Source organism: Amphiura filiformis, chromosome 16 (assembly GCF_039555335.1).
Source record: "Amphiura filiformis chromosome 16, Afil_fr2py, whole genome shotgun sequence".
Classification (NCBI taxonomy): Eukaryota; Metazoa; Echinodermata; class Ophiuroidea; order Amphilepidida; family Amphiuridae; genus Amphiura; species Amphiura filiformis.
This window is the reverse complement of record NC_092643.1, coordinates 33,253,672-33,278,679: the sequence shown is the minus strand read 5'-3', so window position 1 is coordinate 33,278,679 and position 25,008 is coordinate 33,253,672. Positions and strand designations below refer to the sequence as shown.

Sequence of the window (25,008 nt, the reverse complement as noted above, 5' to 3'; positions counted from 1 at the left end):
TCCAAGTCACCAGTCAAAAGAGAGCTTTTAGATATCTCAGCAATTCTAAGTTTAATGCTCCATTTCAGCCCTCTACATGTAGCACCGGACTGTTGAACTAATTTGACTGTTGCATACATTATTGTACATACAAAGTAGGAACCCAAGAAAAGTAAAGATTTTATCGTAAATTAAAATCGTAATGTGTCACATTATTTTGGACCAAAATGACACTGATTAGCTTTATCGCTCCAGTCCCAATCTGACAAAGTCCCATGGATGTGGTGATAAAATATTAAGAGTAAGTCACTATTTTATTGTGAGAACCGTTTAAAAATTCATTTTACCAGTTATGTTGATGTTACTATGTTTACTTATGTGATCTATTTACTTTATTTTAATTTAAAAGGATATGTAATGAAGTTGACAAAATGGGAAATTTTTAAAAAGGGAGAAAATATGCCATTGGCTAAGCTTTACAATGTGATGTAATGCAATGACATGCATCAATTTACAATCATTTAATACACCACTGATCCAATTGGCAAATATATACCTTGAACTTTCATATAATATCATACACTTTGAATTATATTACATTTGTACAAAAATATCATACCAATGCTTTTGAAACAACATTGTAAATTACAAAGTTTAATTTAATTTACAAAATATTGGATGGTATTGAAATATTGCATAGATAATTGTAAGTAAGTCTACTTAGATGAGGTGACCTTTGTTTACCTTTTGTACGCTGCAACTGCCAGGCAAAGGAGTATAGTTTACATGGAGAAAGTTTATCGTTTTGCATGAACTTTTGGTTTCAAAGCAAATAATACCAAAATTATTATCCGACTTGATTACAAGTGTCACAAGCTTCGTAATATCACAAAATTAAAACCACAAAGGTTTTTGTAAGTTGGGTTTTGAAAAGGTTATAGGTTAAAGGTTCTGAATGTAAACATGTGACATCACTGGTCACTTCATCTATACAATAGGCACAATTGAGGCAGTTATACTCTGATCAGCTTGTAATAGGTGGGACTCATAACATCGTGGATTAATGTAGAATTGCGTACACACTGCTGGGCACAGCACCTACGCAAACTGCAGTTTGCGTATTGCGTGAATGATGCCCGCTTTTGTGAATTTACACTGGACTTTATTGACACGCGCAATAACAAAATCGAATAATTCCTGCCTATTACGAGCTGATCATAGTATAGTAACAATTTTTTATTTTAACATATGATCTCAACACAAAATTAGGACATATCTCACATTTTCAGTCACAACTTTGACGTTCAGGAGATTGGAAATCCATTTAAAGGATCAGTGACCTTTTTAGACACCTTTGGGCACACATCAAGTACAGTAGACTCCATACCTATTCAAGAGGTTATGGTATTACAGACCTCTAGGCTTTTACTGTAAACCTTTCACTCATTGTTTTATCATTTATTCTATATTAATCTTTGTAATTTTTCGGTCGCAACACATAGTGACGTAGAGTGATTTTCCAAATTTTCCGTTTCACATAGTGGCGTATAGGTTTAGAGCTAGCTATTATCCTATAATAGTTATTCCTTGTTAACTATTAAAGATACAATTTAATAGTTTGAACCTTCAAATGGAATAGGGCCACTGAGAGATAACAGTGGAGGAGTATCGACTCCATTATTAGAGGCATATCCTTCAAAAATGTTTTGCTCGGAAACATATTTTGTCCTTCACGTACGCCACTATGTGTTGCGACCGACGAATTATACAGTCAATGAAATGGTAGTAAATTTGAATCTAGCCCCAATACAGGACAGGTTTTAATGAAGCATTAAGATCAGTGGTGATGCTAAGTCCCCTCCCCCTCCCTCATGTCAGCTTTGGTCACTGATATCCCCATCAAATAATCAACGACACAAAGATGTATCTCCAAAAGCTGATATGTGAATGTCTTTCTGAGTTAAATATGATTTCACTCAGTGCCCAATGTCACATTTTCAGACCCCACCATTTCACTGTGTCCTTATCGGAAAAAAATCCTAGTGCCACCACTGGTTGAAATCATAGATTAAAACGACAATTATAATGTCTACCAACACAGATGAACTTGCATTTTAATATGCAGTTATCATACTTTTGTCAGTCCTGACATGTGAAGTAAACCATGATACAAACTTATGCATCACTCCAACATTCCCTTTAAAGATGGCTTTAGAGTGAACACATCATTCTTACATATCAAGGGTTCAGTGCAACTGCCGTATCTTAATTAGTTCCTCTGGGTAATGCATTTCATAAGCACGATTACAGGGGCGCTAATCCACCTTTTTGGTAAATCCCATAAACCTTTGCGGGTAGACCTGAGATGTTGTCATTAGACGTCACTCTGATGAGCACATTATTTAATGAACATATTTATTGCGCCTGAAGTCATGAAGTGTTCAGTAACGATGTGCAAATCGGTTTGATGACTTCAGAAGTCTACCCGCAAAGGCTTATAATGCGATTTACCATATTTCCAGCAATGTTTAACTTTGATGATGTAAACTTGATAATATGTTATGTAGAATGTCTGGTGGAAATATATTACTAAGTTTACATCATCAAACATTTGTTAGAAATTAAACATGACTGGAAATAGAATGGGAATAGATTAAATAACAAAGACATGTTACGTTGAATATTCTACATTCACTAAAAAGTCTGTAGCAGCCTTTACTTCATTGCACATAAAGCAACTGCTGCTTGAGGGAGCTACTTCACATCTCAAGTCACAGAGTATAGGCATAAACTACACATTTTGCATGATATGCAGACAATAAGCTTTTCAAATACATTTTGGTACACATATTTGGATGGAGTATACAGTATTATAATTAAATCTACTTTCTCATTTACAAATTCAAATTAGTATCAAACTGGACGGCAATACACTTCCATAATAATATAGTTCTTTGTGACATACAAAACATTCTGTATAACAATATAAGGCATTTTGGTTTATATGTTTGGACGGAATTAAACAATCTTCCAAACATGCAATATGCACTTGAATTAAACAACTTTACAAAATAACATGCACTGGGCACATGGGTTTGAAAAATAAATGAACAACAATTATTTTATATTAACTAAGCATGCACTGGATTACAAAGCACCAAAAAACAATTAACATAATTAACACTCTTATACTTGTGTTTAGGTCCAAATTATGTTTTTAAAAATAAATAATTTTATGTCCAAAATGCTGCAATACTAATGTTATATACAATTATACATATTTACACTAATTTATCCCTACACTGTTACATCATAAATATATGCCGAGAGTCTTTGTATCACAAAATGGTGACAGTTGCATATCAGTTCATGTCAATAAAATCCAACCCAAGTTATAGAGGTTATCCGTGTTCTATAAGCTGCATATCCTATCAACGACTGCTATACCTTGTTTAGGATTTTCAAAAGAAGTACCTGCACGTGCAACCATGACTGTTTCAAAATAGCCCGCCAAGAGTCATGCAGGTAACTCCGAGGTCATGCATTGAATTGTTTTGAATAAGGAATACTACGGGAATCAGCGCCTTTTGTTAGAAGTCACACATGAGTGAAGTGGATAACCTCTATTATGGCCTTACAGGAAAAATATGTTGTGATCAAACAAAACAAGCAATATGTAAAACAATTTTTGTTTGTTTGTTCATATTGATAGCTCAGCAGCCCAAAGATGTATCCCCGGATGTATCTCCATTAGCTGCTTTGCAAATGACTGCCTGTGTTACGCATGAGTTTACTCAATACACAGTGTATGGATGATTGAGTTAATCCATGGATATGTTGGAATCATACACACAAACATGATCAATGGCTCAGTGGCACAAAGACATATCTCCATTAGCTGCTGTGTGAATGACTGCCTGTGTTATGCATGAGTTCACTCAGTGCCCAGTGTATGTCCTATATGAGTGCATGAGTGAATTCATAGATATCTTAGGCAATCATACACAACAACATGATCAATGGCTTAGCGGCACAAAGACATATCTCCATTAGCTGCTGTGTGAATGACTACCTGTGTTACCTATGAGTTCACTCAATGCCCATTATATGCCCTGTATGAGAACAAGAGTGAACTCTTAGATATCTCAGGCAATCATACACACAATCAACATGATCAATGGGTTAGCGGCACAAAGACGTATCTCCACTAGTTGCATTGTGAATGACTGCCTGTGTTACGTATGAGTTTACTCAGTGCGCATGAGTGAATTCATAGATATCTCAGGCAATCATACACAACAACATGATCAATAACTTAGCGGCACAAAGACGTATCTCCACTAGTTGCATTGTGAATGACTGCCTGTGTTGGGGTGAGTTCACTCAGTGCCCAGTGTATGTCCTATATGAGTGCATGAGTGAATTCATAGATATCTCAGGCAATCATACACACAACATGATCAATGGCTTAGCGGCACAAAGACATATCTCCATTAGCTGCTGTGTGCATGACTGCCTATGTTACGCATAAGTTTACTCAGTGCCCTGTGTATGCCCTGTATGAGTGCATATCTCAGGCAATCATACACAACAACATGATCAATGGTTTAGCGGCACAAAGACATATCTCCATTAGCTGCTGTGTGAATGACTGCCTGTGTTACATGAGTTCACTCAGTGTCCAAGTGTCCAGTGTATGCCCTGTGTGAATTCATAGATATCTCAGGCAATCATACACAACAGCATGATCAATGGCTTAGCGGCACAAAGACATATCTCCATTTAGCTGCTGATGCATTCACATATTCAAACATTACTTACATACACTGTGAATTAGGCTGACAATTATATCATAGGCAAGCATACACACACCATCTAATGGAAATACCTTTGTCTTGCCATTACAACTGCTGAAAATCACATTACAACTTGTTCCTGCAATTTCACTTTCATTGTCACAAAAACAATGGAATACAAAAGAATTGTAACACTTCTTTTGTTCATAGTTCCAAATCAATATTAGTAACAATTATATCTTGTTTTGTTTGATCCAACAACAAATTTTCACTTTTTTTTGTTTGACACATAAAATAAGTATAAACTGACAGTTAGGAACTACAGTCTGTATATCTACCTCAAGTCACCGGCACTAGCTTTGAAGTTCAGCATGTGCTGCGTTGGCTTAGCGTAGTTTCTTGCGTGTACATATGCGGCATGTTGATTGTGCACGTTAAAGTATGCGCACGCACCAAGTAACGCTAAGCTAACGCAGAACACGCTGAACTTCAAAGCTAATGCCGGTGACTCGAGGTAGATATACAGACTATAAATGTTCATTTCTGAATTTAAACCGCCAAACCAAGTTTTTGTTAAACCACTATGGATATTATTGACATGAAACCGACAAGCAACTATCATCTACCAAAACTATCATCTTGCACCACAGATTGACCCGGTACAAAGTATTTCTGAGACGACTTCAGAGTGAGAAGTATAGGTTGATGGAGCTGATCATATACATCGATGGGACTTGGAAATGGATTCACATAGAATGTCTTCATGGGGAAGTCTATCTTATTGGTGAAGTTGTAAAGTCCGTCTTCGTCCATCCTTCGTGTTGCCTGTGGAATTGGTGGCAAGCGTAAATCTGTGATAATGGGAACAAAAATTGAGAAATAAATTATGTACATTTTGATTAGTTGATTAGATTTGGATTTGACTTGATGAAGCTTGGGAAAACTGACATATAATAAATTGAGCAAGATTTTTTCTCTCTCAATTTATTATATGTCAGTTTGCTTGAGCTTCATAAGGTCATTTAAATTATAATTTCTTGGGCTTGTATCATTTATTTCTGATCCTGACATATATTAATTGTGTCTCACATTGTCGTACGCCCTGCCAGGGTGAAGCATATAGGCTGCCTCATCCCTTCATTATTAGATTTGGATTTGTTACACATGTGGTAGGAAAAATTTTCCCTCTTGCCAGATTTTGTGTTTATCAAATTGCTTTCACATGTCATTTGTTCCACTCATTTCACATCAATGTTTTTTCCAAAAATGCAAAAATCTGAATTTTGGGCCAATTTCAGGGTGTCCTGGTTTGGCAAGTCACTGATAATCCCTTTAAAATCATGTCTAACAAATATTATCATAATAAGTCTTGTTTCAAAGAAATAACCCCATACTTTAACTTGTCCGGATTTGATAAAAATAATGCACTTAAATTGAAAACCATTTTACTTTATTTTCTATTACAATACTCAAAAAATTTAAAGGATCAGAATCTGACGATTTTAATTTTAACTTTTCTGTTTTGTTCTTATGGTGCTAACCAATGTGTTTTTCACTGTCGCAGGACATCAGTACTTTGTAGTACAAGTGTTCTGTTGCCTAAATATTACTGAATGAAATGACACGCATCTGATTTACAAGGTTACTGCTGTTTTTGCAAACTCCTAATAAATAAGTCTGATCCTCTAATTATTTTGAGTAGGAATTTTATCCAAATACACACTGCAGTACAATAAACTGCCATTTTTATGAATGTAAATTAAACTATGAAAATATGTGACTTACCGACTTCCAGCGTCGTCTCTCTGTGTGGCCTACACTTACTGGTATGTGACTCTCCTAACCGAACCAGTCTAGGTTGGCTGCAATGTAAATTGGATTTTGAAATGTTTGTGTTAATATGAATTCATTAATTTTAGTGATTAATGTGCCATTCCTGGACACAACCAATACACTGAAAATGCTTTATTATGCTGTTTAATATTTCACCATTAATTAATTTCCCACAGAGTGTTGCCAGTCTTCAGAAAATTTCCTGATTTTAGGAAATTTTACTCGGACGATCCTGTACAAATGTATCGGCAAAGTACATTTTTCAGGAAATTTGTTGCCATTTCAGGATTTTTGGACACACTGACTGGCATCTCTGCTAGGTGTAGACCTGTAGTGAGTACCTTCTTATCTATCACTTAACCCCTATGAGTCAAGCCTGCTAATTGGTTACAAGAAGTCAATAATGATTTAATGAGCCAATCAGCAACATGGTAAGGATAATGGTAGGGCTGTAGAGGATTATCTCCAAGCAATTTTATGCATAATCTCCATCAGCCCCACTGTCCATTATTACAAAATCTCTGATTGGCTCAATACATGACACAGTCTTCTTTGTAACCAATCAAAATAGTTCTTAGAGATAGTACTCATGGGGTCAACTATAGATCACTTGATATCACTGTTTATCAACAAAGGTGAGGGACTGGTTTATCGATATGCTTGAATGAACCGCTACACTGTTCAATGGCTTTCTAGTACTATATGAAATGTGGTGAGCGATTTAAAATGCACATGCCCTGAGCAAACTACGATGCGTACGCACACTGCAGGGGAAAGAACAATGGAAATTGCCATAATTCGCGTGCATACTGCCGGGCAATGATGACACATGTCAAGTAATATAATACATGTACCTTCAAGCTCTTAAGTTCATTATTGGATTGGCAAGCAGCAGTCTCTTTTTGTGCCAACCAATGGTGGTATCTACAAGAGACAATACACTGAGTAGACCGTCTGATAAGCATTGTGGCTTCAAACTATTATCAAGATGGGCTATCAAAATATAGAGTTGCTTGCAATAAGTATGTATCATATGTATAAATCTCAATGAAATGAAATATGGTAGACAAAATTTCACAATTTCACAGTTGTATATTGGGAACCTGAAATAAAAGAAGCACAGCACACAGGATCAGTTTACCTCTTCCTGATTCTGCCAAAGCAACAAAAGGGTACGCATGCAAACAAAAAGGGAAGGAGAAATAAACAAAAGTATTAACATAGACACATATATGGTAAGCATTACAGGAGTACTTTATCACTGTGGCAACACATATAGATATGACAAGTAGCTTCATGAAAAAGACATATCTCAATGTGACATGAAATAATATTCTTAAAAAGTATACTTGTGAATCAAATAAATTTCAGTAAATTAGGAATCAAAAATTGAAGAACAGTCAATAAAAGGTCACAAAATCATATATTTTATGATATACAATGGTTCACTTTCTGAACTACAATGCTCATCAAAGTTGTTGAGACACCTATGCAAAATTAAAGATGAACTGTATTATGACCTTATTTCTTTTTATTTTTAAAATGCTGAAATCGCAATTTCGTTGGTGTCAAGTCTTCACCCTTTTTAACCTCACAACTCTGCCCTTCCCCACTGGTGCTACTACAATGCTACTGCTAGACAAAATAGGATGGAATAAAAAAAAATAGAATATGCACCTTGTAAATGCCATATGAAATAGTGCTTTCTTTAGTGTCAAGTCTAAACATTACCCGCACCCCTGATACCTCCCCCTGCCCCACCAATCAATGTTGGGTTCTATTGAGCCCACATGAACAAAATATCAGGATTCAATATTAATCGGGGAATGGGGCTCGTTTGCAATATCGTGCTTGAGCATGCATGAGCAACACTGCTTTTGATTCAACATTAATCAGGGAATGGGGCTCTGTACATAACCCTATTAAAAGTGTACCGACACTGTTGGTGAGCATTGTAGTAAACTAATTTCTACTAGCTAACTAGTCTATTCTAATCCTACATCTACAAAATATTTAGAAATTTTAAGAATAGGAAATTCAGGTGTGCGTGCAGTTAATACCCCATTACCTCTCTGACTCCTTCTTTTTCTTCTTTATTGGTCTAAGGCAAGCATGATTAGGGTACAAAAATAGTGTTATGTAATTAGACATGGATAACGAGGCATTCAAAGACATTTAAATTGAGAAAAACTTTTAATTAAAATTAGTATTGGCCACAAGAGGGTCTTAGGAGTTTCTGAGCATTTGATACTTCTAGCTCTTCAAAACAAAGTGGTGTTAGAGCAACTGGCACAGTTGAGCGGTGACATTTCACGCCCAATCTCAAGGAAAGCTCAGTGTACATTTACCAATATACGGGGCTCTATGTATGGAAAGATAAAACTCATCTTAAATAGGTAGATAAGAAGCTGGCCCAACAGGGTAACATAATGGTTAAATGATATATAATATATCAAAATATATAGCATTTATAAATTATATGAACAGAATAGCAGTAATCAAGGTCATGGTTTAAACACAGATCTTCTGTAATACATAAAACTGTGTAAAATAAAATGTCAATAAAATCATATCATTTCTTTAAGATATAACTAATACATAGAGGCTACTGTACAAAATAAAGGTATCATTCAGATGACTGAACTAAATACTTATTGGATATAATGGAAACATCACAGCCTTCACTGTGTATCTTAAAATTGGTCTATTTTGTATAAGAAAAGTATAAAAGACAAAGAGTGGACTCTTATGTATAAAATATAAGATAAAACAATTGAAATAATACCTCTGTAGCTCTTCCCATAACTCTCTGAAATAGAATATTTAGGAAATAAAATCATGTTGAATTAGTATTTGATCATATTATTAGTTCCAGAGATGCCAGGTTCCAGGAAATGTCCCGATTCAGGATATTTTGCTTAATGTAAGTGTATAGGAAAGGTACATTTTCAGAAAACCATTCATTTGCAACCACTTAACGACATTTTACTGGAATCTATGTTGTTCAGACAAAGTAAATATAATTACAATACACAATTTCCTGAAAGTACATATGTATTAATATACAATGTTAATGACTGCAGTTATACAAGCAGCAAACTTTCTAGGAGCACACTTTAGTGATCATTTTGCCATTTGAACTAAGGTAGATGACAAACATACAAGAAGCTCAATTATCATTTGTAATCCAAAACTTTCATCCAAGCATAAATGAGTGTTTTACAATATAAGTTTAACAGCCCAAAAGTGCTATCCTTGGAACTATTTCCATTATTGCTCAATTAGCTTTAACATAGATCTACGTCTATTCCAGGCAGAGCAATTTCCGTTTTAATTATGTGTTGACTTCATTCTGAATTAATCCGATATCGGATCTTATTGCTTTTTATTATTCCAAACCAATCAAAATCATGACAACATGTCATATGTCATACCTTGCACTTTTTTGCTCTCCGTTGGATGTCCTACTAGTGAGGTTCATTGATAAGATAAAGAACATAGAAAAAAGTTGCTTTACTTCTGTTGTGTTGTATAATTTAAACTAAATAGTATAAAACCAAAGTGAAGCACAGCAAAGAAGTGTACACCATATTGTTAGTGTGCATTAGTCTTATTTGAATTAAACTTGACCATAACCCCCACCCAAAATAAAGTTATTTGTCTGTCCACATCTTATCTTGAAAATGGTTTTTAACTGTTTAAACGAATACCAAACTTAATTTTCGAAAATTGCAGAAAAAAGTTTTTCTTTCTTTCCAGTTTTGTGTATCCTGAACTATAGCACACAAACAAATTTCACAGTTTCTTCACATTTCTAAACAATTTTAAAACATGACTGAAGTGATGATGCAGTATTGATATATCCCAATTCACACCCAGTGGCGTAACTGACCAATTCAGCATAGATTCTGCACCCCTCCAAGCGATGAAAGTCAAAATTTTCGCTCGCATTTCAGCACAAAATCAATTGAAAGAACATTTTAAGACTGATATTCAACTTCTAGTGACCAAAATTAATTAGTGGTAGGCCTTGTTTGTTCAAAATTTTGTGCGCTCCGCGTGCAATTGTTTCAAGAATTTGTAAAAGGAATTATGCACAAAATTATAGCTCCGGATTATTTCGCTATGCGGCCGACAAACTTGAATTCAAAGTTTGCGGTTGTTTACGTTCTGTGTGTAACATGTTGTGCCAAGAGTATTTCATGTGCAGTTTTTGTGCACACCTTTGCAAACACGCAAGCTTAAAGATGCAAATTATTGTTCGGACTGTTGCCGTAAAATGGCAGAGGCATATTATCTGCCCTCTATTAACGACAAACCAAGATGGTGGATTTACCATAGCATGGTGCAAATTTGAGTTGGTAAGCTTTGAGTATAATACATTTGGACAAGAATGATCTTTAAAAAACCTTAAAGTCATATTATAACATTGCTGAGGAGGACGTCCTCAATATTTTTCAAAATTCTATTTTTTACATGATTGTAATATACTTGATTAAACTAACATACCCTGCAAAAATCAAGACTTTAGGTGCTGTAGTTTTGTCAAAATTCGCAAATTTGAATAAAACGCAGGAACCGTCGCTTAATTATTACGATGGAAATATTAGTTACCGCAGCATACCGATGTTCACGTATGTGCGTTCGGGATGGTACACACACATCAAAGGCCTGTGCAGTAGCACAACCGAAGGAGTGACATACATTGGTGACATCTGCACTGGTAGTAAATTTCTGTTTTCTTTGCTTTACCTCAGTTGTCCAGCTCAAAATTAAAAGGGGTCATATCTGACAGTAAAAGCTAACATTTTATGGAAAAGAAATCGGCTAGTAACTATTTGTTATGGAAATGTTATAACATGGCTTTAATTGTTTTGTTTCAAAACATCTGTTCCTATCCTATGATTAAACTATTCCTTGATTTAATTAAGCTTGTGAAGTGTTATTATTTTTGCTGTCATTGATGAAATTTGTGTAGGGGTGTGTTTGTACACCCTACCCAATGGACTCCAATGGAAATAAGCTCTATAGTGTCTTTCTTGGGTTATCAAAAAAAACAATCCCAACAAAAAACCCCAGGTATTAGTTTTCACACCGTTGCACCCATAGCACAGCAAATCACACTGTTCCGTCAAAGTGTCAAGAAAGTACACTCCCCTCTCTCACTCTTAGATCGGTCATAACAAAGTGTCAAAATCTATTATAAATTCTAATTTCCATGTGCAATGTAAGTACTATAAGTAACATTTAGAAATATTAATCACAAGATCACTATTTAACATAAAGCACACAAGTCATTCTTAATATCAATGACTTCTTTGGAAGGGTCAACATATCACATAAGTCATTCTTTCTAAATGTAATCAATGACTTCTTTGGAACAAAAAAAATATCACAGCAAACATCACAAAGATTTGTGTTGGCTACCTTCTCCTTCTAGCAGACTCGATCTGTACTTCTTCCCTTTATATGGATTTGGTCAAAGACAAAAAGATTAAGTTAGGTGATGCAGTACAGAATGCATATATATGTATCTCAACAAATGTTAAAATCCAGCACAATTACGTAGCACAATGGCTTTGATCTCATCCCATAAGCATCTATATCCACAAGTATGGGTGATTTACATAAAAGTAGAGACAATCCTAGTTGGTCTACTTGTCCCTATACTTGGCATGGTGTGATCAATACTTCCTAAATTCCCTATGGCTCAACGTATGGAAATTGGACCAAGCAAATGTTTTGAATGCCTCAGTAAATTAATTTAAAAAAAAATTAATGTCACTTTAAAACAAAAAGCTATAATCACATAACAGAAATTTGGACCTGCCCGACATCATGCACAAACTACCAATGGAAATTTTTTTTCCGATATATATTTGTTTTCTTCTGGTTGGAAAAATTGATTAAAATTGAGATGCATCCTGTACAATATGCATATACATGTACTCCAGATACCGAGATATTCATGATAACCAATGACCACAGTGGTGGCCTACTCCCACTTGACCACTTCAGAGCCGAAACCCTAACACCAATTTCACAGATTGTGTTTACCCTCTAGCTGCTCTCTCATTTACATAACTCTAGTTATGTTTCATACATTTCTGTATTCTCCCAGATCCCTTTTTTCCAAGTTAACCTATGTATATACTTATGTAGTCCTCAATCAACCAATCAATCAACCAACCAATCAATCAACCAATCAATTACCTGTCTAATGGCACCCTTCTACGAGTTGTGGCACCGTCATCTCCTACTGCTTTGCTATTGCGTACAAGAACAAATATGGGTACAAGCATAATTAAGGGACTTCAAAATAATCTTAGTCAACATTAAGTGAGTATAGTGCATATAAATTGGATTTTATGGGTACAAAATGATATGTAAGATGGATAAAGTCATTCACAGGACTGTTAAATAATATTTTAATCTGCATTGTCACCTGAAATGATTAAGATATTATATATGATTAAGTAAACCTGAAAGGTGCCACATTTAGTAAACAAAGTATATTAAAGTGGAACTAATAGAAGGAGTATATTAAAGTGGAACTAAGGTGCAAAATCAACTGTTAGGGATTACAATCACTCAGTCCTGTTAATGAAATCAAATTTCTGAATACAGAAAAAGTGAAAAATATTAAAATAGAGTAAAAGGGTGCAAAAGAAAGGTACACATAGTTGGGGTCATAGGTGCAAATCCAGAGATTATTGGCTGTTAAAAAATCAACTTCAACGAAAGTGTTGAATTAATAGATCACCTGAAAAGTAAAGCTGATTGTATTAATGATTAGGGTGCAAAATTGGAAATATGGTGGAAATAATTATACAAAGCAATTGTGATTTATGTATATTAACAATGGGAGGGAAGAACAGACACATCCACTTCAATCAATAGTTGGAAAATAAATCTCCAACAGTCATAAATCTTTGGACATTGACAAAAGTAAAAGATCCAGCTGGGTCTGGATGTGGGGTTGGGGGGGGGGTTCACTCAATCATAAAAGTGCTATGCATCCTCATTAATTAGGGTCCCATTTTTGGCTATATGAACCTACAAAATCACATATATAAATACTGACAAAAGTTTTAAAATCTTGACATGCTCTTAGCCTGAGGCAAACCTAGTGGTAAATATTTTTTTCATCATGGTTTTAAAAATGATATTACGACATTCAGGGTATAAAATGTTGATGTTAATAGTGAGCTAGGGTTTCAAATTTGTCACATTTAGAGTCTGTTTTGTGGATTGATTAACTAGCATATGGGTAGCACTTTTATATTTGAGAAATCACCCAGGGTCTGGATGTACTTGATAATCATACACTAATCAGACCATCAGAAGTATTGTGATTTGTTTAGCCCTGCATGTCATAAGTGTGTAATTGATACAACCATCAATTTGTCAAATTATAATTCACACTGTCCTGTGTACAAAACAAGAAAGTAAGAATGTCCAAAGATTTTGACTAAGATATACTTCCTCCTCATGGGATTCAATGTTACCTGGCAACCAGTGCTTCTCCAGATCCACTATATGGCATAAAATTAGACATCAAAATATTACGTTGAATTTTCATTTCATAATTGATGCTATACAAATACATTACCTGCAGCACGATAATACAAATCAAACTCATGATACACACAAATGAGCATCATGGACTACATTGAGGTACACTACATTATGGTCCACAGTAAGGTGAATAAAACTTGTCCGCAGTTAAATAATAAAAACGTATTGGTGGATGTCCATGGTTGCTGGCTATTGCACAGTGGGTTGTGTGTGTTTGTTGCAACTCCTTGCATCTGATCTTAGCTGGTACATTGAACTTTGCATCTCTCATTTCTCAAAATGCACACTGGATTGTACTTTAATACGCTGTACTCCATTACCTGACCAACTTTGCTATCAGTTGGGTAAAATTTCAAAAATAACCTACCAGTCTAATGGTGTATCTATGTCAGTAATCCTAAATATGGATCCAGTATTGTTTTAGAGTTAGGCTTACTGACCTGACTGGCAAGCTTCAGCGCTGAATGTACACACCAGTAATCAAAACTGTTATCAAATAATATACAGGCACTCTTGCAATTTTTGTCAAAGTTTCATGAGAGCATATCATATTGCAATGTTATCAAGCAAAAATGAGTCAACTATGAAATCAAAATGAAGTTTGATTTAATGACAAAAGTGTAAGTAATACTTGGGAGACCAACTTTAGAAGAAAATAAAAACTTCTTTGCACTTAAAACTGCAAAATGAGGTAGAAAATTGGTATTTAGATATGAGAAGGGATTATTATGAAACACAGACAGCAGGGCTCAAAAAACTGGCTGCCTGATGTCCCGGAATACCCATTTTTTTTATATGTCGTCCACCAGATTTTTGACACCAATAAATTACATAACATGCTCACTCTCGCAGGTTTTCTCCAGGATCTCTGATTTTCTCCTGCGCTCAAAATCGGTGATTAGTTGTTTGGTTATCAAAAACTTCCTTCACCCAAAGGAATTTGGGGAGCTGCACAAAGATTGGCGCCAGGTTCAGCTAGCTGCACCAAACTTAGTTGATACGATCTGATTGTGATGATTCACCATGGCAGCAAAATTAAAGCGCTTTGAATACTCAGGAAAAATGTGCTATGTAAATTATTACAGGGCTACTAAAATTTCAAAGGCATTTCTAGATTAATACCCCCAAAACTAACCCCAAAGGCCCTTTTTAGGCCTTAAGAATCATGGGTAAAATTCAATTAGTTTTGCTCATTGCTCATTTAGCTTGATTCTATCGCAACCAATTCTCTCTCCATCCACACGTATACTAACCGTCTAATCTTTGGTAGCACCAACACAGTATTCCTCACTCCATCGTCTCCTTGACCGGATTGTTCCATCTGAGCGGCCATCCGTAACCTCTCCAGGTGTTTTTCCGTCTCCATCTCCACAAAGTAATTGATGGCCTCCATAGGTTGTACATAGTCTATGCGAGTGGTATCTGGTGCCACATCAAATGTTACTACAAATAAGTAAACAATGGTAAACAATGAAATTTGATGGTACAACCAGAATTATGCAGTTTGTGGCTATGGTAGCCTTCACAACTAAGGTTTGTAAATTTATACAAAGAATCATGAATCCAACAATAACATTCTTTGCTTTGTGAAGTATTGCAAATATCTGACAAGCAAAATATATTATAAAATACAGATGTGAGACAATACTATCTGCACTATTTAAGTATTGTAGATTATAATTTGACTACTCAGTGCCAGAAGTGAGTAAGTGCAATATCTGCCATGTGTAGATGAGGACAATATACTGTGTGTAAAATGCCAAATGTTCACAGGGCAGCTATTGCACTTGCACACTTCTGGCACTGAGCAGTCGAATTCTAGGTTTGATCCCAGATGATTTGGTTTAGGTAACAAGGGAGCTACAAAATATCAAGCTTGGATTACAATGTTACCGTAAGTTACTCTATACTCTGATCATCTCGTAATCGTAGACTGCTGCCCTCATTCGTCAACCTTCTGGATTGATGACAGAGAAAACTATGTGGAAAAAAGTGGCTGACTTTTGCAACCAGATTCTGGTTGCACATTCTGGTTGCACATGAATATTAAGCAGGTTGCAAACTTTCACTGAGACTGCGCAGTTGTGTCCAAGACAGATTTTGTTGTTTTTAGAACTTCTGAGCGTGATCTTGTCACAACAGCGCAGTACACATGGCACGGTACATGGGCGCCGCTAGTCAATAGCGCTATGGTGCATTAACCAAAGTTCCAAGAGAATAATTTCTTGAGTCCACCACAATATGAACTGTAAGATAATCAGTCGTCACTACGAAGCATAACACAGTATATGCACAGTGTACACGACTGATTGGAATTAGTCTATCGTAATCAGCGGGCCATATAACATCGCGGTTTAATATCAAAATATTTTATTTTGAGAATTTTCTTGTAACATCTCGCCAGAAGCTTCACGAATTATTCATTGAAGTCCTATACTTGGTCTATTTTCTTTAACACACAAAGATTAAAAACCAGGAAAATCAAGTGATAGCACTCTTAATGTGGGCCTACCTTTCGGTGTAGTGGAAAAAGCCTAACATTTTGTGCATATTACTGTGATAGGTATTTCTGACATTTGGCCTTTAACCTCTCACCAGTCTGTTATCATTTGATAGGGCTATTCCAGTTGAAACATGGAATAAGAATAGAGCACGAAGTGCGATGGAATTGCAACTCCGATCGTCGATGTGAGGTCAGCGATCGTCACGCTTGCAACATGTGGACGTAGATGGCAGCAGCATTTTTCTGTCATTAGCATAAGTCTCCACAGCACTACGCAGTCTGTCGTAGGTGGCAGCAGCATTTTTCTGCAGTTTTCAGTAGGCTATCGCACAGGGTAATACACAGGGGAAGCCGACGCTGTCGCCATCTTTTTGTATTGCGCTAGTATAGAAGTTGCAACGGCCTGGTTGAAACCCACACACTCCCTATGGAAGACATGACCTTAGTCTTCCACATAGGGAGTGTGACTTTTAAATACGGTTCCCCAAATGAGTAATTCCATTTGAAACCTACACCCCCTCCCCCAGTGTTGGAAATTAAGATCATGTCTTTCATAGGGGGGTGTACGGATTTCAACTGGAATAGCCTGTTGCTTACCAGTAAGTGGTTTGGGTTGTGCTGGGGGTGCTGGAGTGAATTTGACACTTTCTTTCTTTCCTGGTTCAATTGCTTCACCATCATTCTCCTGTAACATGTATAAAGTAGTAGTAAGACAAAGAAATAGTGGTAGTGATTTATTTTATAAGCTTCACCAGTAAATATTAGCATATTTACATGCCCTACTCCCGATTGCAGAAAAAATACAGCACTCATTTTTTTGTTAGTTAGTTCTAAAAGTCAAATGTTAATACTTTTGCAATTTAAGGGGAAATGGGTAAAAAACATGCAATGTGTTTTCCAAAAATTAGAATGCATAACCTGACATTAGTCTTAGTACAAGTCTTTGGGTTTGATTGTCACCGCATACCAAAAACACCCTAAAATGCATGTTTTTGGCCCTTATTTCAAAAATTGGCCAAATATTAAAATTTGACTTTTATTGCCAGTTAGAACTAATTATAAGATTATGATTTAGTTCTGTTTCATTTGGCAAAACAGGATAATATGTTTTTTATCCCAAAAAATTAATGCTGTATTTTTCTGGAATAGGGAACATCAGGGTCTGACTACATTTATGATGCATGTGCTTTAGCATTGTGGCTTAAGTAATATTCAGATTTCCTTTGACAGCATAACCATCGTGTATATGTGCGCGACGTCAAGCGCGCGCATTGGACCTTGTGCAAAATAATACACGCTGGACGGCTAGCAGTATGCTAGGAAATCTGAATATTACTTTATTCCTTAACATTTTCACAAAATATAACAAGCAGGGATGTAAGTAGCCCGAGAAAAAATAACCTAGAAAGTTTAAAATTCTTAAGGTTTATTTATATTACAACAAATGTTCGAAACAGCTTCAGTGCAGTTTCACTCTTAGCAGTAGCTATATACAACCATGAAAATATGAAGCTGCTGCTTATTTGCAGTAACTTCCACCTTGTTACTCGAAAACAAAGGTTAAAATTTCCATTTAAGATATATGTTTAGACATTAAAAAAATGCAACAAGGCAAGAATTTCTAAATAATTGTGCTGAAGCATCAAGGTTGCAAGCAAAATACTTAGTATGAGATTGATAATTACATCCTCAATTTAAAATAATAGGCTTGGTAGTGAAAGAGGCATTTTACACAGATTTTCTTTTCACCAGATAAATGTGGAACTCTTACATCCCTGATAACAAGGAAATGCAATGTAACAAACTAAGAATGCATATTATCCAAGGCAAGGCTTCCACACTCTCTAAATCATGAAACCCTGATCAAGTAGTGCTACATACCTGATCTGATTTCTTCAGTATACCCTTGGTGGGTGAGCCAGCAGCTGCTTTACGTTGTGGCTTAGGAGCAGGTCTCAGTACTTGTTTACGCTGGATTTTACCAGTAATATGACCCTTGCGTAACTGCTCTATGCACCTCTTCAAGTGAGACTGTTATGAAGAAAGTAGAAATGGAAAGCATTAATCAGGTTATAAATCGTCACTGGGCAGGAAAAACCTCATATGTACTTTTGGCCCTTGAACATGAATAAAGCCTTGTAGGTGTAGACTTTATATTGAAGAACTTGCTTTATTCATGTTCAAGGGCCAAAAGTACATGCAGGAAAAAACTCATATTTACTTTTGGCCCTTGAACATGGATAAAGCCTTATAGTGTAGACTTTATATTGAAGGATTTGCTTCATCCATATCCAAGGGCCAAATGTACATATATGAGGTTTTTCTCGCCCAGTGACGTAATGTATTATCTAAAATGCTATCCCTGACGAAAATGTTAACATTGATTTATACAAACATTTTCTTTTCATAATATAATATTACCCACAGAGTCCTGAATTTTTTACTGTCTGAATCTATTATTTGTCCATACATAGCCTCATAAAGCCCTATTATATTACTCCTGAATGTTCAATGTATCCTTACATATTTGTCATCAGTTCAATTTTTAACACAAACAAACATATTTTCAATGAACAGAATGAATTGACTGATAGTGACCTGACCTCACTTCAGTGCTGATGCACTCCTTGGCATCTGGCATATCAAATTAAATAAACAATGGAATCAGATAGAACACGAGGGATATGAACACAGACGGAATCTCAAGATACTCTGTACACAGACGGCCAACTACAATCCCAGACCGAATTTAAAAAAAAGTTTGAGTCAGACCTGTCAATCAAACTCAGAAACAATTTGTGTATGCTTTGTCATGATGGTTGAAATTTCTGAATGCAGTGGTAAAACAGAATGCCCTACGGTTACTTTTGCACCTTCAAACATACAAACTGTCTCAAAACTTAGGTATTAGGAATTGGAAACTTTCTTTCCGGAAGGCACCATGTCAACAATGCCTAGTAAAGTTGCTTTTTGCCTAGTAAAAGTACCGCCATTGTTTGCCATTTGCTGCGATTCCTTTTCTCTGATGAAGGCACCAGATGAAACAACCTTCCTTTTACCTCCTACTACCAAAGTTGTGGGGAGTTGATTGTCAGATGCAAACTAGTCTTCAGTCTCTGATGATACCAAGCATGCACTTCCACTGACGCCGTACTTGAACAAAGATGACACACCACACAATGCAGTACATCTGGTCTGTCTAATAATTACATTATAATATTACTAAATTCTTACTTTAAACAAGAGTGTCCACTTTTCAATCCATTTGGTAGACATGGAGGCAAGTTCCCGTTGTCTATCGGCTTCTTCGTCTATGCTCCATACATCCCAGCTGTCCATCTCTTTGTAGAAGAAATCATGCTCATCTTGAAGACCTAATTCACCAAAGATTTCATGCACAAGATCCCTGCCAAACAATATTGGATGGATACAAAATTTCAATGGGGTATGAACGTTTGGACAGTATTTATTGTGGGACATTAGAGCACATCAGACATATCGAATGGCATTCTGAATACGAAGAATGTCCTTCTGATATCAAATAATTTTGATTTTTTGAAATTCGCAATGTAATACACATTTTATGGCAAATGATTAAAAATTGATATTTTTGATATTTAACAGTACTTGAAGTAAACTTTATAAATCTGATGATTTATACTTAAAGTGTATGTAGGTGCATGGGATGAAAAACCGACGATCAATTGAAAATTTTGACCTTTCAGTATTGAAGATATGACTTTTTTCCCAAAACACACACAAAAAAAGGTCTTTTTGGGAAAAAAAATCCATATCTTCAAAATGAAAGGTCAAAATTTTCAATTGATCGTCGGCTTTTCCTCCCAGCTACATACACTTTAAGAATATGTCATTAGATTTATAAAATTTACTTTGAGGACTGATATATATCAAAAATGTGAAAAATATCAAATTTTAATAATTTATCATAAAATTTGTATCATATCGTGAATTTCAAAAAATGAAAAATATTTGATATCAGAAAGACATTCTTGAATCTTCGTATTCAGAATGCAATTTGATATGTCTGATATGCTCTCATGTCCCACAAAAAATACTGTCCAAATGCTCATTCCAGATCCCTTAATGATAACAGTAAATGAATGGAAATATTGGAAACTTATTTTTCTGAGGCTGCAGGCTTGCCAACCCAAACCCAATTTGAAGGGGTGGGGTGGGGGAGAGGGTATATTTCAAATGGAGTCACATATTCTGGTAACCCAATTTGAAATTCACACTCCTGGAAGATTAAGGTCATGTTTTCCATAGGGGGTGTATGGATTTCAACTGGATGTAGGGTCCATCGGTCAGGAAGAAGCTAATGACACTAAAAATCCCAAAACCTTGAAAAATCTGATAAAGTCTGAATTTATTTCTGCACATATTTTGAAAATTAGCTAAATGTTTTTCAAAAATGTCTATTTTCACTTGCATGCAACTAAAAAGAATCCCCAAAATGCAAAATGTGGGTCAGTCTTGGCCAGTTAAACATGTTTTTTTTTTATAGTTGCCTTAGCTTAGAGTCCGAAGTTTACCGTTTTCTAAAATCCACTTTCCATGTTATAATCTGTGTTGTAAAATTTGTAAATCCGAGTTTCATGAATAAAGCTTAAAATGTATAAACAATGACATTAATGTCACAATAAAGTGTTCAATGTTGCAAACAATATGCTCTGATTGGAATATTCTCACGATAATAGGCAGACTGTTACGACGTTTTGAGGGATATATAGGGTTCATGCCTTGGTAATATACCTTTATTCTGTATTATTAAACAGAATCATAAAAATTGACACACACAACTCATGATTGCTTTTAACATTTGTTCCTCTTATCTTTTAACAATTTTGGTCACATCATACAAAAATGTCATTTTCCATGTTGTACCTCTGATTCCGTGATTTTTTCTGTTTTCCGCAAAACGGAAAACTTTGGACTCTACCTTAGCTTCACTTCAAAATACCACCACCTTACCTGACATCCTTGTCTCCATCTAGATATGAAACAATAAAGATGGTAATTGTTTCTAGGTTGTAATCACTCATCATCTGCAGCAAGCGTAATGCTATCATTATGAAATCCTGAAACACAGTAACATTCACATCATTGAAACATGTTTTCGTTGCAACAGTTTTAGGTTTGAATAACAAAATCAGTGGAATCAATTTATTGGTATTTTTAAAGAACAGTAACATCATTTGAAAAACTTTTTAAAGTTGTACTGTTAAATCTCTTCCTTTTTAGTTGATCAAAGGGCAGAGAGTTTATGTTTACCTGCTCTTTATGATCGATCTTGTTTTGTTTGAATACCATTTAAAATGGTCAGCACAATTTTCAGTTTTTGTAATATGTTGTGCTTGTTCTGGCCAACAATGTTCTTGTTAATATGGCTATCGCATTATTACTGCTCTAACACTTAGAACACCTTTTTTAATATCCTCTATCATCCTCATGAAATTTTGAGTAGTATCCACTACAGCTATCCTCTATCGTGTCATAGGCGACACACAAGAACCAATAAAATTTAGTGCTTACAATCTAAACCACACCCATTAACTAAGAATGTAGGTCCTAATAATGCATCACAATGGCATATGAACCATTCAAGAAACTCGCACACACACCCCTACTTGCCTTACTAGTATTACAGAGGACCTGAAAATTACCAAAATGTCCAAATGTTCTTGGTGTGTCGGTGTGTTGTCATGTCCAAGTGCTTTTAAGTCGGTAAAACCGAACAATTAAGTGTTAAAATGGTTAACGCTACGAGGACGTAAGCTATAGAGGGGCACACCGTCATCATCCCTATATCTTCGTGTTAAAAATTGCCATGATAGTACGATGAATCCTCACGTTTTTCAACAACTACGCATGGTGATTTTGTTCGAGATAGGCCGTGCGACTCAGGCTAAGCATACAATTTGAGATTTTGAGAGCCTGCCACACTGTTTCTATTCTATGTTTTACGATTTTCGCATGATCAATATATGGCTGGCAGTAACCGCCACAACGTGGAGCTGCTACACGTAGCTTACTTTTCGCTTCGCGGAGCTAAATTGACCAATCATGTTAGATCTTTTCATTATGCGGAGCCAGTGGATGCATCCTCGTCAGAGAGAGAAAACTCTTGCCAAAATTAATGTTTAGTGTTTACTATGGGGATTTTAAATGAATCGATTGTAAATAAACCACGACCAGTTGTACAGGATCAATACCATTGTTTGATTAGTGTATAGTCAATGTTACCTTGCATGCATGTGTCATGTGTGTGGCGTGTTTGTTTGTTTGTTTGTCTACTGTGTCAGGCCAGGATCACTGACATCCACGGTACTGATACTCTCATACTATCACGGTGATCATATTATTGAATGTTGTTGACAATAATCATGATGCAGTCATGTCTACAGTAGAACTCACCACGACCTTTGAAGGACTTAAACCCTATTAAAAGCTATTAAACCAAGATAACACTCAATGAGAACAGCTCAACTATGTTACATCAGATCTTCTCTGGTTAAATACACACTGCACTTGTGTCTGTTTTACCTGTGCAATGAGCAATGAGCTGGTATTATAGTTTCAGTTGGGTGAACGATTATAAAGCTTAACGCAAGGTAACAATACTGTGGGCTTTTGTTTACTTAAATGAGACAATAGTCTGCTTATTGTTAACCAGCGTTCTTGAAAATGAGAAGCTTAATGACTTAACACGGTTTAGAAATAATTTCTTCATATTTTTTGGTGTTATCTGTCGTTTACATATCCTTCCTAAAACACTAAAGTACCAATATTTCCAAACACCTAAATTAGCTAAAAATGTTACATGTTACAAAACTATATTTTCTAGAATTTCAGAGAATACTTTAAATATTGGCCGGTTATTTTTTACACAGTGACGTCAACTAGGCAATGGCCTATACTTCTAACATACACTATTTGTAGAGGTCACGCGTCAATGGTGAGCGCACTGAGTATTGTGTATAGGAAAACGGACAGTAACTACAGTATGTATGGCCTACTACTAGTATATAAAGTAAATCCGAACTGGTTTGCAGTTTGCTGAAGGTCGAATTCGCAGGGACACCGCATAAGTTATACAAATTAGCTCCCGGCGATACACTGCAGATCGCAGAACTGTGTGCATAGTTTACCACCACTCTGCCTAGCTATATAGTTATGTACAATACTGTATGAGTTTCTTATGAGTGCATGTCCATCTTAATAATAAGTCAGTTCGTACTTTTCATAAACTACTTTTTGAATCATAACTTTCGTGACCGAGGATATCTAGCAACCACGTGGAGCTTCGCCTGGCAAATTCTTAATGAATAAATTCGCTTCACGTAATGAGTAAGTCGTACTTAATTAGTCAGTTTTACCTCCGAGTAATGAAAAACTCTAACATGATCATGATTGGTCAATTTGGCTCCACGGAGCAAAAATTCAGCTACGCATAGCAGCTACACGTTGTGGCGGTTGCGGCCTACCATATCAGTATCCCATATGATATTTCTATTGCAAGAAAATTTTATTTGTTGTCAGGTTTTATCTTAAATACACTAACTGGAAATTAAATACACTAATTAGTGAGGACCGGTATTTTGCTGTGGATATGTTTAACTGCAATTCGCGAGTAAAAAAATTTGAAATCCTGAGTAAAAATTGTGATCATATTCAACTCTTTGAGAAAAAATTTATATAAAAGAATGCATGTAAAATCCAGCTGCAATACAATGTACATTATTGACACACTATCACTCTCTTTATCTACGTCAATAATAGAATATCAATTTCAATCGAATTGAATGCGTTGCTCAGTTTTGAGTTTGTAGTTGACTACTAAGCGACCTAAGCGATCGATTGCTAGCCAATCAGATAGAACTCCTTTTCTTGCGTCGTGAAATACCAGTCGCCCGTCAGCTCACCAACGGAGTATTAAATTTATATTTATCGATAGGAAGTCGACACTGTGGGGGTAGTAGGGTATAAGACCTCATTTTTGCCCACACACAAAAATCAAACAAACACACTATACCTTTTGATCCTCTTCCTGACATGTTGGTGGGTTACTTTTAGTCAGTACTGCCATCACACTATCTACCACTACTCTCACATTGTTCAATGGGTCCTGACAATGCAGCAGCATAATGGCATGAAGTATTGGCGTCTTTGTCTGGTAGTCTGCTATCTTGATGAGACGTAGGAGCATTGTCACAAATGCTGTCACTGTCCATGGCTTAGGGAAGGTCTACACAAACAAACAAGTCAGATGTTGATGGATTAACAAGAGGGTTGAGGATT

The 25,008-nt window shown here is 35.8% G+C and overlaps 1 protein-coding gene across 1 annotated transcript in view; it reads right to left on the bottom strand.

The window, feature by feature from the left end:
* Positions 1-5,053: 5,053 nt before the first annotated feature.
* LOC140135899 (uncharacterized) overlaps positions 5,054-25,008 on the bottom strand; it is a 101,924-nt gene continuing 81,969 nt past the window's right edge. Inside the window, 14 exon segments of the mRNA XM_072157564.1 lie at positions 5,054-5,626; positions 6,561-6,637; positions 8,677-8,709; positions 9,394-9,417; positions 10,043-10,075; positions 12,036-12,071; positions 12,822-12,875; positions 14,117-14,143; positions 15,440-15,629; positions 17,287-17,374; positions 18,571-18,720; positions 19,924-20,095; positions 21,682-21,788; positions 24,743-24,955. Coding sequence (XP_072013665.1) covers positions 5,394-5,626; positions 6,561-6,637; positions 8,677-8,709; positions 9,394-9,417; positions 10,043-10,075; positions 12,036-12,071; positions 12,822-12,875; positions 14,117-14,143; positions 15,440-15,629; positions 17,287-17,374; positions 18,571-18,720; positions 19,924-20,095; positions 21,682-21,788; positions 24,743-24,955 — 1,437 coding nt within the window. The 3' untranslated portion in view covers positions 5,054-5,393.